Raw genomic sequence first — 19,023 nt, forward strand, 5'->3', positions numbered from 1 at the left:
TTTTATAATAATACTCTTGAATAAGAGATCTTATTCAGAGAATAAAACAAACCGGATTATTGTTGAATGTTTCGTACGTATTATAATGTATTTATAAAAACAAATACATACACGTAATGTACTCGAATAATATTGCTTTTTAATATTTCGAGCTAAATTAATATTCACAAACAACACTAGTATAACGATATTTTAATGTGCATTCAACTTTATAAGTAGTGCTTCTAATGCTTGACTATTATAATTTTAACTTATTCTAAGTAATCAAGCGAAAGTTCAGAAAGGGCTCTGGCTCTATTCCACCGCCTTTCGATCCAGCTCGTCATTTTTGCAAAAGTATTCCTAATCTTCTTCCTCAAATTGCTCTCATATTTCGGTAATCGAAATTTTATATTGTCGATGCAAATGTTACGCTTCTTCGCCTGTATCTCGACGATCAGAGTCAAACCTGCAAGTTCGATGTAGTGAGACAAATCTGAGCGATGCACAAACCTCGCCAAGATTTATTCGTGTTTACCTGATACCACATAGCCGAATATTAAAACGTAAAATGCACCCTGTAGCATCCTCATATTTACTGGCTCTAGCTTCTGCGGCGATTGTGACGTAATAGATGTTCCGTCTTGGCTGCTCTTGGATGTACTGATAGAGCTTCCAGCGGCTGATCCATCTGCTCCCCTTTCACCGAGCTTTTCGTATTCCTCGGATGTAATTTTAGTTAAAATTCCGGCTTCGAATAGCTGCATAAGTCTAATGGCGGATTGCGCATGCAATTATTTTTCAAAGTTTATAATATGATTAAAAAACACGTAAACGTTATTTTCATAATGTACGTACACTTTGTTAAAATTTTCAATATATGGACAGCCAAGTTGAAAAGCGATTGAAGAGTATCTTGTGTATAACTTTTCACTTAATTGAAAGTTAGAAGCACCTATAATGTAAAATTATATGTACTTATAATGTAAATTTTATTTAATATTACTAATATATAATCAATATGGATTGGGTTATGATAACACATAACGTTAAATTAAAAGCTATATACTATTTATTGTATTATAGTTTATAAAAAAACATATCTGGGCAGGAAAATAATTATAATGTTTTTAAATACTGCAATTTCTATCAACTAAATTTATTAAATTTATACTGCTTAGTATTGTACAATTAAAATTCTGGGAAATTATTATAATGATCTTATATGACTATTGAATATTTTTAGGGATCTTAAATGAATAGCTCATCGAAAGAGGCGCAATCCAACTTTTAGAAATTTAGGAAAAATCACTTATTAATTTCCATTTACATTATTCAAACATATAAAAAGAGCAAGCAATTGTGAATATGTCACTGGCGGTATTCGATAGCGCAGACTCTCTGGTGGCGCAGTATCTAAAGCGTTCTGCCGTCGTCATTCTTATGGTTTGTAGGTTGACCTTATAAAGGGTCTATTTCTAGGTGCTGCAGTATCTATTGGTTTTGGCGCCAATCCACCACACGCTGGACGCACGCCATCCATCAGTGTGGGAGAGCAAAGGACATTTTTAGGTTAAAATCCAAATCCTTGAGGGGAAGTAACCTCTCGGGCTAGCCGTCAACGAACAAAGGACTAAGGCTGCGACTGAGGCAGCATAAAAACCCCCGTAGACCTGGGGCGTGGTGATGTTACGAGAATGATACGCAATGCGTGCAGTGCAATGTAATGCCAGCCAGCGAGAGCACATCTCCCTGAGCGCTCGGAAGAAACACTAATGTATCTTCGATAACATACTTAGTACTATGGAGGGTGAGAGACCCGCTCACCCGGCCGTTACAAGCTGGGTGCCCACCCATAAGGGTTGGACTCGTAGGGCCTTATTAGCGGTAACGGTAGTGGTGCACGCAATGGATAACACGTTTATTGACGCCGATGGGAGTCTTTTTACAAAGGTACCACATGTTTTCCCTGAACCTAACCGACCAAGGGCGAAGCCCCGGCGTCAGTGTATTTGGATAATTAGTATGTAAAAGACGCTCAAAGGTAAAACACCGCAGTAGTGATTCACTGTTATGATAGCCTGCTATAAATACTCAGTTTTTGTTACAGAAAGGCTCGGCTCAAACGCAAATCTTTGTATAAAAGATTCAAATGGCTTGTCAAAATTGCGGTGAATAAAATTTTCACAGTGTGGCGTTTGCTGATTTAAGGTGAAATGCTTCTCGTCTGCCAATGTACTATTTAAATATTTATGATATTGTTTGATATTCAATTCGTAATATGAATTATGCTTGGTGTCCTGACATAATATTTCTGTCAATATAAGGAACAAAAATTCATCCTTTCATCTTCCCAAATTAAAGTCTAATGGGGCATATATTTAAATTCGTCTGGTAAAACGTCAAACAAAACGTAAAACGTCTAGTATACTACCAAAAATATAACAATCTCAGATCTACACTTCTTTACCAGGTATTCAAAAGAGATTTTTAGTGAAATTTGACACTCAAAATTATTAAATTATGGTACATTTACAGTAATGGTAGTGGTTCACGCAATGGATAACACGTAGTTATACTTCAGTGTTTATTGACGCAGATAGAAGTCTTTTCACAAAGATAACACATGTTTGCCCTGAACCTAACTGACCAAGGGCGAAGCCCCGGCGTAAGTCTACCTGAAGGGTAAATATTTAAAACACGCTCAAAGATAAAACTGTAGTGTTCAGTATTTTATTACAGAAAGGCTTAGCTAAAATGTAAATCTCTGTATAACATATTTAAATGGCTCTTCAAAATTGCGGTGAATAAAATTTTTTTAGTGTGGCGTTTGCTGATTTAATGTAAAATGCTACTCGTTTGCTAATGTCTTATTTGAATGTTACTGATATTGTTTGATATTCAATTCGTAATATGTATTGTGCTTGGTATGCTGACATAATATTTCTGTCAATATGAGGAACAAATGAAAATTGTGTATTATTCATAGGCATATATGAAAATTGTGTATTATTTCATATATAAAAGCTTGTTTATTAACGTCTCAAAATTTCATAAAATATAACAATTTAAGATCTACATTTCTTTAGTAAGTATTCAAAGGGAATTTTTAGTTACAATTATATAAATTATGGGACACTTTTAAAGCCTTTGGCCGGTTGTACACCCAGCTGTATTCACTAGAAAGCCTGAGTTAATAAAAACTGCATCACAAATGCTACCCTGCTCAGTGTATCTACGCCACCAGAGCGCCTGATATAATGCACCGCCACAAAGCTCCCTCTCCTTCCTCACACTTAACGACTACGCCATCGAAAAAATAATAATAATTTACATAATAAAATATGAGTGTTTAGAAGACTTGAATTGGATTTAAATAAAGATAAACTTAAAACACAAAAAACTTAAATAGGATTTAGCATTAATTTAAACTTTAAGGTGGCGAAAAAACCTCTTATGCTTAAATGATGACCTCGAAGTGATTTAAATACACATCGTGGTTAATATTAAACGCGAGTGAATAATATTATTGACAAATTACTTTTTTGCGTAATAATTTTAAAACTACGACCGTAAAATATCAAACTAGAGAAGCGTTTAAACCTCGCGATGTATGGTCCCAAATTTTTAAAAGCTTAGAAATACAAAATTAATTGGTAAAGTACTTTTGAAAATTTTTTTTATAAATTACATAACATCGGGCTGCGAAAAGTTGTTCTTATCAATTATATTTTTTTGTAACATACATATTTTTGTTATCTTTCAAATTAAAAACTAAACTTTTTTGTTGATTAATCTTTGTTGGGAGGCTTTAAAGTGCCTTTTAAAGATATTTAAATATTCTAGAATTATCTTTATTAATGTATTTGTAGTCAGCTTATATTATTTTATTCGTAATTTAAAATTTCTATCTTTTGCCACAAATTATTTTTTCTTAATAATGAATCAAATATTCAATAGTAAAAGAATTAAAATCACATTTAAAACATAAGTAAATCGAAGAAATGTATAAATAAAAAAAATAAAAATATTATCAATGGTCGATTCAGGTGGTTTAATTTTTATGTACAATAAAATAATGTTACATATACACCATTTGTGTATTTTACTCGTGTATTCTCTACTGCTATGTATGCTAAAAACATTCAAATAAATAAAGTTAATATTTTTTCCCTATTCTAAGAAAATGAACAAGTTGAAAAAACAATGCTTTATAATATAAATACAACATTGACAGACAGACCTACCAAGAATTATTCATTAAAAAAACAGATTCATTTTCAACTGAAAAATTCTTTATTTGAATAATAATATTTTTTAATTATTAATTTTAATAATTTAGTTGAAAAAATCTTGTAAAATCAAACACACCTAATAAATCTTTTTAACCGATTTTGTTTTTAAAAAAATGTCAGATAAATAAAGAACATTAAGCTTCCGCGGGCAATAAAAATATATTTGCGCTTTAAAGTATTACATTGACATCATTCACGGTAATCGCCCTGACTTTGACAGTAAATATTTTGCAAAACCCAAAACGTCGAAATGAGACCATCGAATTGCCATAAATTGTACGATAGCCGCCGAGCATTAACTCCATACCTCCGTGCACTATATTAAACCCGTATCGACAGGAACACTTTCAGAAGCACTACATATGTTCAAATTCACATACACACATACTCTCATGCCTACATATGTAGAGAATTAACAGAAAGCTTGTGGAAATTATTAAATTATACAGACCGAATCGTTTCGTATCGAAATAGAGAGTCTCCCTTCCAGCTAGAAGCACCATCGGCCTATCTGAGTTTTGCAACATTTTTCGCACACCCTGTTCTACTGAGCGCACCAAATATGTTGATTGTGTTCGCATCATGTTCCATAAACGGCCATAAACGCCAGTTCCGTTCTTGAATAAAAATGATATACACAAAATAATATATTATGTACATGACTAAAGAATGTGTATTATAAATAGCTACTTATACTAAAAACTACAATAAGTTATATTAAAGCAAAATAATAATATGCATCAAATCTATTTAATTATAGATCAAAAATATTAATCTTTGCTCTTTTCTCTCTTAATCAATGACATTCATGCCATAATTTAAAACAATTATATGCTGATGATCTGAAACTGTTTCAGAGTATTTGCAAAAATGCAGATTGGCTGTCTTTATAAAAAAGATTTGAAATCGAAGTAGTTGATTTATAACTAGCTACTTCCTTGCATTGCCAAATGTCTCATTCTGAAGTGTTTTAATCAGAAAGGCGTCTAATATTTTCGGCTTTATAATGCGGAGCCCTTGTCCCTTCCACATTTGCGTTCTGTACCATATGTCAGCTTGTAGCGTACTGGTTCCATTGTCTGGTTTCTCAGCAAAGCAATGTATTTCTTGTTCTTATTGAAGACGACTCAAAGACTTCTTTTTAAATATCTCTAAAGGACAAGTACGTATCTGTATTTGTATCCTAGTGCCTTTCTCTGAAAGTAATTTATTTTTTTACACAGCGTATATTCAGTGAAGCACTTTCTGATCTTTCTGAGGGGTGCTGTCAACAATCCATTGATTCCCGTTGATTTTCAGCACAATTACTTTCCTTATTTTTAGCTGTTGCGGCCAAGACGTCAACTCTCAGAAATTCTCAACTTATTATAAGTTTTATTTACGAGCATGGAAAATACAAAAATGTTTTTGCAATGTTCTGACTTGTATAAGTTCCATATAAAAGTGTGAGTAAATATATACTCTTCCTGACATAAGATAGGTACTTATGCTTTTTTCAACTTCGACTGTTTCGCCAATATGACAATTTTGAGTGGCAACATTAGTTTTCATATAGGAATGCTTTTATAACGAGAATTCTTCAAACAGCTGGAAATTAAACAACGCTGTCATGAGGTACTTGTAACTTGGATTCTTACTAGCCTCATTTTATTGACTTATCAGCACTTTTGGTTCTGTTGTATATGTATACAAAGAACTTCAAAAGTCATTTGCTTAGATCAATTTGAAAAGTTCATTTGTAAGTGGTCCTTATCCGTGCAAATCAAAGATTGTCACGAACGCTTGTATAGCATTTTCAATTCAATTATTTATAACTTTCAATTGAATAAGAAAAACTACATGAGCTGCTAACGATTGCAGGTTTTAAATTCTATATGAATATAAGTGTATTTCAAAACCCATCATGTTTTTAAGATTAAATTAAGTAATTATTATTTATTTTATTTATTCATTTATAATAAATAAAATAAATCATGACTAGCAGGTTTCCCCAATGTGTCACGATGGTGAAAAATTATTTAATTGTATTAAAAAGAACGAAAGAAAAAATATTAAAATTATATAATTATATTTCCGGTCGACTATCACATATGCAGTTTTCTTAGATTTTCCGAATCTTACGTATGAATATCGTGATTAAAAAACTTAAATAAATTTCACTGATTTACAGATATGGATTTCAGTCTGGTATTTAACTACTCACTTAGTATTTATTGATTGCGATTATTTTGTAATGCATTAAGTTTACGCATGTCATGTTATAACGGAAGATAATTTTTTTAATAAATAAATAGATATGCCTCTCTCTGTAATATTTTTACATATTTAGACAGTGGTAAAAAATCTATATGGTTGCGCACTAACTATAATTTTTTTTGTCTAAGTCTTAAATATTTGTGGCAAAGCGTTGGCAAATAATTTTATGAAACCAACAAGGTAAAGCATTATTTGCATACCGTTCATCCACAACATTTATACAAGAAGAAAGCTCTTTTGAACATCATCAGGGGAATTCTACGTTTTTCAATCAACAGGGGAGATCTAAGAAAATAACAAAGAGATTATTGAAGCTTATTATGTTGTTGCACTAGAGATAGCAAAGCAAAAAAAAACAAATACAATTATGAAAACCTTGCGCTCTAAAAATTGGGTTGAGAAATGAATTGTATAAAAACTTGTAGCCGTTTCGTTATCAAACAATCACTCTTGACATCAAAATTCAGATTTTGCAGGATATCAAATCTGCAGCATAAGCTATATTTTTAATTCAACTCCCAGTGGCTGGTGTTTACAAAATATGATCACTCAGACTCATTGAAATATTTTAAATAATGTTTCATCTTTTTTTGAATCATCATTTTTTGTGGAATAATGTCTGTGAGTGCTATACAGATGAAAACACTAGGATTTCTATGATGTGTGAAAGAGTGATCTCTAAAAATATAAGGCTTTATTGTATGATCTATAGTTAGGCACTGGAATCAAAAACAAGTTTAAAAAACACTGCCAGTTTTGCATCAAGCAATGCAAATTGTGAATTTTTAGAATGGATAATGCAAATATTTCGGCTTATAGCGCGTACTTTTATCCGTTAAATTGTTTCCCACGGTGTTTCATTTTATTGAAAAAAAATATTTTCAAGCAATAATCGAAGGGAGAATGAATAAAAAAAATTAAGTTGTGAACCCTGATCCAAATGTAACTCAAACATAAAAAAAATATATATTCTTTAACCATTTCTTTCAACTAATTACTATAAAAATATAATGTTTATATACGTGCATTAAAAAAGATACATATCAATAGTAACTTTATTATTAAAATTGCATCTTATTTATTTTTATTAATATTTTAGGCAGACTTTGAGCACCTGGAGTATAGTGAGCGACGAGCTGTGTCTCTCCACGTACAGGCTGTAGTCGTTGTGCTTCATGGCACGTTCAAGAGCAAAAAGATCAGTCAGGGGCTGCTCGCGAGTTGGTCGTGCCAAGAGTGAAGTCAACGTTGCTGAATATACATCCCCCAGAACGTACGTAGCCGCCAACGACAAGAGGAGGGTCAGAGCCCGGGCGCGTATTTTCTCGGAGGGCAACCTCCCGGCTGAAACGATAGGTATATTAATTTATTATTTTTTCTTGTTAAGTTCAAACGTTGGCATGAAGAAAAATGTCTCGCCCTCGCCGCCCGATTTACGACGACCCGAACGTTTTTAGAATAAGGCGGGTGTGGCTTTCCTCCTCTAATTTAGGAGGTTCTTGGAGGGGCGGCGCCGTTAAAAAGTGTCGTTAAAAGTTTTACGAGACTGATATTGGAAGTAAATTTCGAAATAAATAGCGTAAAATGTGTGTTTTTGCAATAAAAATAGCAGTAAAACGTTGCAAGTTGCTAAAAATAAACATTTTGATGAACGTTCCCAAATATACACATTGTTTTAAACCCCTGGTAGATGCAGGAGATATGTGATACGTATAACATGTGTGGTTCGATATTAGGCAACATTTTATATCAAAAACAAAGTACAAATATTAAAACTACCTAGGTATGTAATAACTATTGTATTTAATACTTGGTACTTATATTGTAAAGGATCATTTATTTTTTGCAAAATGTATTTAACGACTCAGTTTGTATTTAACGATACGTTTCTAGTAATTTCGACATCCAAAAAAACAGAATATAAAAATTATTCGACACTATTTGGTATGACAAATTAACCTACAATTTATCTACATATTATTTTTATTTTTTATTAAAAAACTTATCTTCATGACAGGTTTTCCCAATGCCGTAAGATGGCCATTATACAAACAAATAAAATTATACAAATAAAAAAAATAATTATGATGCACACCTAAAACAGATGAGCATTATCCAAAATAATTTTATATAATTATTTCCAAAAACATCCTTACGTTTGGCAAGCTCTTTGAAAAGCTGGATGACTCGCTGACGTCCTGGCTAAGGATAAGGGACGCGATCGCGGCTCTCTATGTTACTCTAAAGCACCGAAATAAACCTTAAAAAATGCATAACGTAGACTTTATGCCGAGAATGTAATAAATTATATCCTAACGCTTCTAATAAAAGCACTAGACCAGTGCTTTTTTAAGAAGAAGACTAGGTGAGGGAATCTGTTTTTGCAGCTCCCCTCACCCGATGACAACGTGATGCTTGCACTCTTTGGAAGTTGTCCGAATCAAAGTTCAACTGAAGTCGGCCGAGGTCGCCGACTTCCGAGTAGCGGTCACACTGCCACAAATTTCGGCCGTGAATGACGTTCGCACGGTAGCTGCTGTCACGTACAGCTAGCATATTTGCACGCGATCAAAAAATGTGCCAAATAATCGCCATTTTTAAATTGTCATATTATTAAAATTAAGCTACTAATAATTATAAAAGTGTGTGGGCACTCACAAATACAATATCAGGGAAAACTTTTCGGTCGTAAATATTAAATTTACGCAAAATCTTTGTCGGCTTTTGCAAAATACCATAAGGCATAAAAATGATACTTCAGAATACAAACACCACATCTGTGACTATCCTAGAATTTGTCGCCATCGATTCTAAATAAGAATTCCTTATGGTGTGACATTTATATAAACCGATCTAGGAAAATACATAAGGATATTTCGAAACGATTTTTTTTAACAAAATCAAGTAAATATTTTTTAATTATTTAATTTTATATGAAAAAATATATAATAACGATATTTGTTGAAAAATATACTATCAAAAATATAATTTTTTTTTTGGTGACCTAAAATATTCAAATATGTCAGTAGGAGTCTGTTAAAGTCCCCGATAAGCATGTGGTATTATAACTTGACCACGTGACTACGATGCAGCGCTCGACATGCGCGTTGACCATAGGACGCCTACGCGCATACTGAAATTGAACCGTGCTACTCGTTCTATCTCAGTTTACGAAAAACCATATCATTATCTCTCTCACTCTCGTCACTTAACACGCGAGAGAGCAAAAGGGGAAATATATCACCGCTCGCGCTCGAAAGAACAGCTCCGACTCCGGTGCTTTTGCCGACAATGTTCGGAAGCGCTCGAAGCTGGCCAAGTCGATTGAATTACCCTCACTTTACCTCCCGTTCTCGGTAACCTCGGATAATTTCCGATAGATAGAGCGGGCAGAACCGAACTCGACCGAAGTAACCCACTATATTCTCCGTCCATAGGCAACCTTGGCCAACTTCCAGAGAGTTTAGTGCAGGCATGACACTTAACGATGTTAAATATGTGCCAACAAAGAAGCGCAGACAAAAGGGCGCAACTATAAAATAGCGCAAGAGAAAACGACGCAACGTATTTATAAAAAAATAAAAACACTTAAACTGAAAAATATTTTTTTAAAACTGAATTAATGAAAAAAAAAAACCAGTATTTTTCACTTTTTAATTTTTGCTGTTCTTTTGATAGTATTTTTAATTTAAACAATACGATTATTTTTAATTTTTTAATTCTAATTATTAAAGTTTCATAAAGTGTGAATAAAAAACATTTTTTAATCTAGTGTTTAAGATTATTGTACTTAATATAAGATTTATATTAATTTAATATTAGTCGTAATGCATAAGATTTTTTATTTGAATTTCATTATAGATAAATTAATTTTACGCGGAATTTTCTCGTAAATCGCAATGAATCTATTTATAAATCATCATTAGGGTCGACATCAACAGCAAAAGTGCTAAAAACTTTAACGATAAAGCTGTTGAGGGATGTAAAATAAGATTGATCTCCCCAACTTGCGAAACAAAATTATTTATTGAAAAAATAAAGATTTAGGTGGTGAAAGCTCCTTTAAAAACAAACTTTTACGATTCAAGTTCACGTAAGATTGCAAGCATCTACCTACCTGCATTTTAATTATCAAATTATCTATTTAACAATTTTAATAAAAGAGGAAACGACTTTAATTCATTATCCATTTCATTATCGTAGAAGTTAAAATATGCAACAATAATGCTATAGAGTCTATTCTATCAAGTCTGACAAAACGTCTATAGTATAGACGTTTTTTCAGACTTGGACAAAGTTTGATAAATTTGCATTGTGCACATAATCTATTTGTCGATGAGCAATATGATACATTTAGATTGACATCTTTCAATACTTAAGTGAAACAAAAATGTGAGTCTAAAATACTAGTCTATATTTTAATCAAAGTGAATCTTTGAGAGACTTTGTCAAGCAAAGCTATTAAAGTGCTGTAGCCATTAGTAAACTCCTACTATGCGAAAAGAGATTTTCTGCATTAGCTTCTATTGAATCAAAATATCAACACAGATTTGGGTTAACAAAAAAAATAGTTCATAGATAACACAATTCTATAAACTTCGATCTTATTGACTTGATCAGTCACATTAAAAATAAATATATTTATAATATATAAAGCATATTTTTACCATTTAAAAATGTGTCTGAATAATTTTATGAAATCATGGGGATCGCCAAGACTTCTTTTTCAAAATTTAGAGTGTAGTAAAATTTGGAAACCACTGCATTATATGATGTATGTTAATTAGCCATACTATTAATTATATAAAAAAAAACTCTATAGTTTTTATTATGACATATATAAAATATTGATTAGGGTAAATCAGGCTGTATATAATCGTATATGTTACTTTAGCAATTTCGCTTTTAATCCCTTAATAGTATACTGTATAAATATTTACATTGACGTAGGAATATAGACGTGGTGAACCAGACGCATCTCGACAAAGAGGGTGTGGTGTATCTCTTAGGGCGCCAAAGGGCAGCGCCCGCGGCAGTCGCCCACAGCGCCGGTCCTGACACCAGAACGCTAGCTAATATGGCAGGCCAGACCTAATAATTTATTTACAAGTCAAAGGAATTACACTGAAAGCCGCATAAGACAATTACCAACACATATCCCACAAACCTCCCATGTAAACGGTCGCAACAGGGCCAATGCTTCGCTGAGGCGTCTCGGGGCATGGGTGAGAAAAGCTCCGCTGTCCGCCAAAGTGAAAAAGGAAAATTCGACGCCTTCTAGACGCTCCCATGTCACAGACACGTCACCGAGAAAAAAATCAGCCTCCTAGATAGATGAGAATGAAGAAAGAGAAAAGAGAAATATGAAAAAGTAGCGAGAAATAAAACAAATCCGAACCCCAAATGGAGTAATAATAACCCTTCTATAAATCATTCCGAGTACACCTTTGAAGGATCCATTAGAGTTGATTCCAGACCCTTGACTGTGTTCGGGCGGATCAAAATATTCATACCTGAAACATAGAATATAGTATCTCAACCTACGCGTTTCGAAACCACGAATTTAATTTAGCTCGGAAACGCTATAATTCAATCATATCTAAAACTAAGTTAGTGTAATATCATTGCTTTAGTGGGTTATTCTACATATTTTTTATGACAATATTTCGCTTTTTTTCAAAATATAATACTTCTAATATAAATTGCAATCTAAAATTATTTAAAGGTCGATTTTATGCTATATTAAAAAAACATCTATATTTTGTAGTTTATTATTTATTTTTACACCTTTCTAGAGAATTTATTTTATAGTTCCTGTATGAGTACTTTTTTTAGTTCACGTAGGAAGTCTCCCACTGGAAGCTTTCTTTAAATAATTTACATAAAATTATATGTTTATTTAAGTTGAATTATAGTCACACATGTTAGCTAGTAGTATATTTTTAGTACTCGTGATATTGCGTATGGTAGTTTAATCTATTTATTAATTTTAACATATTTACACGCTTAAGTTTATGTCTAGTTATAACATTGTCTTTTAGCAGATTACTTACAAGTATATTAGAGTGAATTTAAATCGGTTCAATATGTTTTTAATTGTTTCTTTTATACTGACACATGTGTAGTTGTAGTGGAAAATTTAATATGACAATCTCTCAATAATATTGATATTAGATATGAAGGTCAGACCCTAAATCTGAGCACCATAAGACCACGCCTGTTTTATGATAATATATTCACCACCCTATGTACATTATTAATAAGAAATTTTATGCTCTATACCTCTTAGATAATCAACAATATTACTCCGTTCATTGTATGCACTAACAAGCCAAGCCTTTTAATGCGTTTATCACAATTGCGAAAGTTATTTTTTTCTTGCTCATCAATATGGTTTCATGCACATTTCGTTATTTTTATGGCTTATTACAGATAAGTAGCAACTTCCTCAAATCCTCTATGCTATACCATCAAACAGAACTATTCATTCTTGGACGAGAACAAACTGATTTGTGCGTTCCGAATTTCATGGGAATACTTGGTAATCTACGAAGATGTCGTACGGTTAAGCATCCAATCAATTGTGGCGACCACACAAATAGGTACAGATTTAAAAGGGTACTTGTCTTATTGTTGATGACCGTGACCAAAAACGTTCATTCATTAACAATGAGACAATATCATGGCACAAAAGGGATTTCTTTTGACCACACAACACGAGTCGTTAAGAGAATCTCTTTTGTGACAAAACGGTGCGGACGACGCAATAAATCACCACATCGCAAAAATTCGAAAGTCTGGACAAGCTTTCGAAAATGCTACGATTTCTCGAGTTCCAAGAAGGATTGCAGCGATTGGCTAACAAGTGTGCAACCCCGAAATGATATAAGCCCGGACTCTGATGCGGAGATGGCAGACGGCCTGAAGCAAGAGATGGGCAGAGACGAACAGACGGTCTGAGGCAAGAGATAAACAGACAGCCAGCGACTCAAACGATCTACCAGCAGCCATCCGAAGGAACCAGCCACGCGCCCTCACCGATAGACCAGAAGATCATTCCCAGAACTCCCGAACTACCAGCCGTTCAAAGAGTCACACCTGACACTCGCCGCACGCAGCCACAAGAGCCCAGAGTATCATCTACGGCCATCACCACCTGCGCCACCTTCACCTTCATCGCGAAAAACGTCACGCCGTAATCGTCCATTTGTCACATGTAAATATAACTTAATAAAAAAGTCCATTTAGATTCACACAATAATCTCATTGGCCGCTAGGTCAACTCTTAAACCATATAGTCATATATCCTCCAAATAATCAACAACTTTTTGCGATTCTGGAGGATATTTATATATTTTTTTAACAAATACTCAAAAATGTATGTCACAATAGCATATTTAGAGCAAAATTAGCATTAGTTTCATAACGTTGTTTGAGTCCATTATTCTAAATGGAATGAAAAATACTCTATATAATATAAACTGAAATATTTTATACTATAAAACAACTCGTAAACGGTCGTTTTAAAGATAACCCCGAATTCATGTGTTATCTCTTCTCAAGGCTGCTAATATGAATCCTTTCTGAATCGAAGAAACCCATATTTTCTTTAATAGTTAAAATGCTTTATCACAAGTCGAACCAACCTTTTTCATAAATAATTATATAAGTAAGGTGTAAGTGCGCCTTTAAGCAAGTAACTCGCAGAGATGATCAGAATGGTAGAAATTAAAACTGAAGAATTTTAATCCTGTGGCGACCACACATATAGGCACATTTAAAAGGGCGATTGTCTCATTGTTAATGACCGTCACCAAAAACGTTCATTTATTAATAATGAGACAAACATCATGGCACAAGAGCGATTTCTTTTGACCACACAGCACGGGTCGTTAAGAGAATCTCTTTTGTGACAAAATGGTACAGACGCAATCAATTACCCCAATGCAAATCCTTTCCGAAGAATTCGAAAGTCCAGAGCCAAGCAAAAAACTCACTTTCGGAAATACACATCCGATTTCTCGAATTCTAAGAAGCCACTCCAGCGATTGGCTAGGAGATCGATGCACAATCGTGATTAGCTAGCTAGCGGATATAAGCCCAGACTCCGACGAGAAGAGGGCAGACGGTCCACGGCACCACAAGAGACGGAGGCACAGAGACAGCAGAGCCAGCGACGCTGACAACCAGAGAGCCAAAATCTACCAGCAGCCATCTGGAGGAACCGACAACCCTGAAGATCACACCTGACACTCGCCGCACGCAGCCTAAGAACCCTGAGCATCATCTACGGCCATCATCACCTGCGCCACGTACACCTTCATCGCGAGAAACGTTACGCCGTAATCATCCATAGTCAAAATTTTAATTATAACTTAATAAACAATCTAATAGAATTCACCGAAGAGTCTCATTGGCCGCGAGGTCAACCACCCCTAGAGCTACGCTCCCTAAAATCTCATTGAGATTATAATAGCGACGATGAGATTAGCTTAAAAAACTTTTGAACACATACAATGGAAAAAGGGATATAATAAGGAAACAATTGCTTTAATAATTGAAAATATGTCACGGACCACCAAATAACACATCCATCCAAAGCTGTTTAGCACCTACAAGTAACGCTAAAAAAAGAATCTTTGTTAGAAATTAATGCTTTTGTTGCCAATTGCGGAGTGGCCATCTGGACCATTTATATTTAAAGACTTGAGCACATTACATGAGCGTGTCCAAGATGCGAAGAAAATTTCTCACTTATTTGCAAACCTGCATTATAAAATATGTAGCACTTTAGATGCCACGGAGTAACAAAAGCAGAGACGAGTCAGAAGAAATAAAAAATTAGCACGAGAGAGGTGAGCAGATCGTTCAGAAAGCAAACACTAGACACATCACGACAAATTCCAGCTACTCTACAGACATCGCAACCGACAATAATACAACTCGACACGCCATCGAAGACTCTTTGACTTTCAAGACCTGCCATTTTAACTCCACCGTCTGATAGCAGCTACATTTCTCTATAAATGTGGTTTTTCAGCGTCTATTTGGCTTTAAAGTCACTCCCCTTTGCCCTTTAAACTTGAAATTATAATTTCACTAAATTTATGTTACGCAACACAGTTTCTTAAGTAAATAGAATTATAGTAAATTATTCCCTAAATTATAAATTATTTTAATTTATAACCGTACGATTTAACGATGTTTTGCTGTATAAAATGTATCTTATTATAGATATGTATAATTTAAATAAATTATTTACTACTCGCCTGAAATTAAGCTTCATAGCCAAGAGCTTTAATAATTGATGATCTCTTCCACCGATTACTTCAATTGCTGTGTCATTATAATTTGACACGAAATGCCACGGTGGAACCTGTGTTGAATATTTCAACGGACTTTAATTATATTTAATACATTTTATTATGAGAGATGAACTTACGTGTAAAACGGGTATTTTAAAAACTTTCCCTTCGAAATTATCGAATACGGTTTTCGGCAATGGAAGGGCCGGGGATTTGTACAGCCTTCCCGACCACCAATTTACCTTCGTTAAGAATTTCGTATACCTTGGAGACGCTTGATTGTAGAATATCCTAAATCTGCGTATATATGAATAATTTTAATACGAATACATAAGCATACATATATAATATTTTAATGGAAACAAAATTATTACGAAAACTGTTTTTATTACGATAAAATAAATTAAAAAAGTGGAAATGTATTATATGAGAATAATAATTTTAACAAAGCCAAAGGGGTTTGCGTCAACAGAGCCTACGTTACAATAGCGCCCCCCAGAAACTGCGCCATCAGCTCTGACAATATTATATTCAAGATCAAAATAGACTGAATTGTATTTAAATTATTTTTGCCTTAAAATTTAATAAGCAGTTTAGGTTTCTTAACAATCAATGCCTAACATTAAAAGCAATAATAATTAAATTTATAAAAAAATCAGTCCGTAATATTTTGTATCGCACCGAGTGTACAATATATGTTGCCTATAAACACGTTTTACTCACAATCCTGGTTTGGGCTTTGTGACCGCGACTATTCTCATAGCATCGTGTATGAAATTCATAAAAGTTTTACTGATATCCATATCGCCCCAATAAAAGATGTAAAGGAGGCTGCGACGAATAAATTTTCTATTTTTTATCTCTGCTATGACTTCTTCGCAATTTACACTCTCGCATATAAATATCGTATTGACCTCTTCATAGTCTTCCATGGATTTTTTTATAAATTGAAAATACTGCTCCATATAAAAAATAAAAAAATACATATATTACAGTGAAAAGTAAATTTAGGATATAATAATTACAGATTCATTCCTGTGTATACGTTCCATTGAAAATAAAAATGTGCTAATATATTCCATGCTCAGCATTTTATTTAAATGTTCAATATATGGAGGCCTGATGTATTAATATCAATAATTAGATAATATTTTAAAATTAAATATTGACATATAGATAAGACATACATTGATTTACTTTCATTTCCACTTACGATGGCATATTTATTCTTTTGAAGAGCGAGAGCAAAATCTTTGAAGAAATTTGTAATATTGTGATGAAATCCTGCAATAAATCCATTAATTTATTATATATAACAATACATAATTACATTTATGTTATACCATTAGTATTCACTAATAAACTGCTTAATAAAAATGCTAACAAATATATTTTTCTTAAATACATCCTATCGCTTTTGAATAATGAACTCAAACTATGAACATCAAAAGCTTATATTCTTCAATTTATATCAATAACAGGGTAACCATCGTTATACATTATATTTTTATTTAATTCATTTACTCAAAATAAATGAAGGAAGTTTTTTTTTAAATCTTTAAAACATTCTTAGAACATTTTTTATATGTGCAAAATTATTATATATAAAATATATTTAATTGCATTTTTTAGACTTTTCTTTAATTATAATATTTGATAACGCATATTAGTATATAATAAAAAACATTAGCCAAATATACTCGTTTAATAGTTATGCTTTTGTAATTAATAAATAATTTTACCAATCTTAAGTTTCTCTCAAACTAATCGATAGAAAAATGAAAAATATTCGAAGATGATTTATAAATAAATATAGTATACATTGTCCATAGTATTGTTTAAATAATTACATAATAGAATATATTGCTTTTAAAAATAATACTTCTTCATATTTACCCTTATTTATCATCAAGAGTCGTTAAATCTGAACTTATCAAAGAATGACAGCATTTCATTGCAGTCAGACAGAAAGGTTCTTCTTAATTTTTAATTTGTAAATAATCGTTCTAGATAACATATATCATTATTTTAAGTCAATGTCCTGCCCTTAATATACAACCTAAGATATGTTTTAACTATATTTTTTTCAATTAAATGTCTATATATAATACTAATTAAAACTGCGATTTTATAAAGAAAGACAATGTCAGGATACATTAATTAACGACTGTTATTATATTATTATTTAATTATCTTAAACAATTAGTATGTACACTAGATTGTCATCATTATTGTTTAAATAAAAACGAACTAGAAAACATAAGTATCATCAATATTACACATTTATATCGACCTTTGATTGACAACGAAAGTATATAAATCTGAACTTATCAAAGAATGGCAGTCAGTTTCTATTGCACATTCAGTCAGAAAGGTCAGTCTCACTGTTCACTCTTGTTTCGCCTAACATAATATACTTTTAAAGTTATTGTACAACTAATTTATATATTATAATTAGGTAAATAAAAATTTCGAAATAAAATTGTTCTAAATGTATCTTATATTTAATTGTCTACATAAATTACCTTAAAGTTCAACACTGAAAACTGTTAAAAACATTGCTCTAAATGTATCTTATATTTAATTGTCTACATAAATTACCTAAAAGGCCACCTCCTTTTACGCACATTTATTCCTTCATCATTTTATCTCAAGTATCGAACGCACCTTTTGATTAGCTAAAGGGAAAAATAGTCTTTGTTTTTTTTGTCTCAGCTTAACTAACTCCAGCGTCATCAAACTTACTCTTCATTAAAAAAATCTGCTTTATTTTGCTGTAGCATAAATTACTTAATTATTGAAAAAAGTTTTAATTTCCCCTTTCGGTTTCCAGGCGTTTATCCACAGTTACATATATCAGCACGATAAATGAGTGGTATATGTCGCTGACTATTGAACTGAAAGACCTGGGTTCGAATCCCATATGGACTTTATTGTTTTTAAATTCAAAAATTAGTAATTAGTATTTCATTAAAGATTATGTTTACCAATATTTGCCTAATCTCACGGATGAATATCGTGATAATTAATTGAAATCGAGCTAGATTGTACATATTTGGCATTAAAAATTTTCTCACAATGACATACTCTAGCTCTTAGTGTTTATCTTATATGTATTAAAAAAAGTCATATCGAAATGTATTAAAAATCATTTTTAAAGCTTATAATTTTAACTCAGAAACAATAAA

General features: G+C 32.5%; 2 protein-coding genes across 2 annotated transcripts in view; one reads left to right on the forward strand and one right to left on the reverse strand.

The window, feature by feature from the left end:
* On the reverse strand, positions 1 to 16,638 carry LOC148228055 (ionotropic receptor 40a-like). Its single transcript, XM_088200171.1, has 11 exons — positions 16,559 to 16,638; positions 15,973 to 16,132; positions 15,800 to 15,906; positions 11,950 to 12,043; positions 11,698 to 11,856; positions 11,471 to 11,621; positions 7,645 to 7,874; positions 4,726 to 4,891; positions 838 to 934; positions 518 to 750; positions 1 to 448 (listed from the first exon to the last, which is right to left on the reverse strand). Exons 1-11 carry the CDS (start codon positions 16,636 to 16,638, stop codon positions 252 to 254), a joined length of 1,674 nt encoding a protein of 557 aa, XP_088056297.1. The 3' UTR covers positions 1 to 251.
* Positions 7,778 to 19,023, forward strand: part of LOC148228056 (bifunctional FAD diphosphatase/FAD synthase-like) — a 25,002-nt gene continuing 13,756 nt past the window's right edge. Inside the window, exon 1 of the mRNA XM_088201014.1 lies at positions 7,778 to 7,886. The gene's annotated coding sequence lies outside the window, so the exon portion shown is untranslated. The remainder of the gene's footprint in view (positions 7,887 to 19,023) is intronic.

This window comes from Plectrocnemia conspersa, unplaced genomic scaffold (assembly GCF_051122295.1).
Source record: "Plectrocnemia conspersa isolate PC_06_02 unplaced genomic scaffold, ASM5112229v1 ptg000012l, whole genome shotgun sequence".
NCBI classification, from domain to species: Eukaryota; Metazoa; Arthropoda; class Insecta; order Trichoptera; family Polycentropodidae; genus Plectrocnemia; species Plectrocnemia conspersa.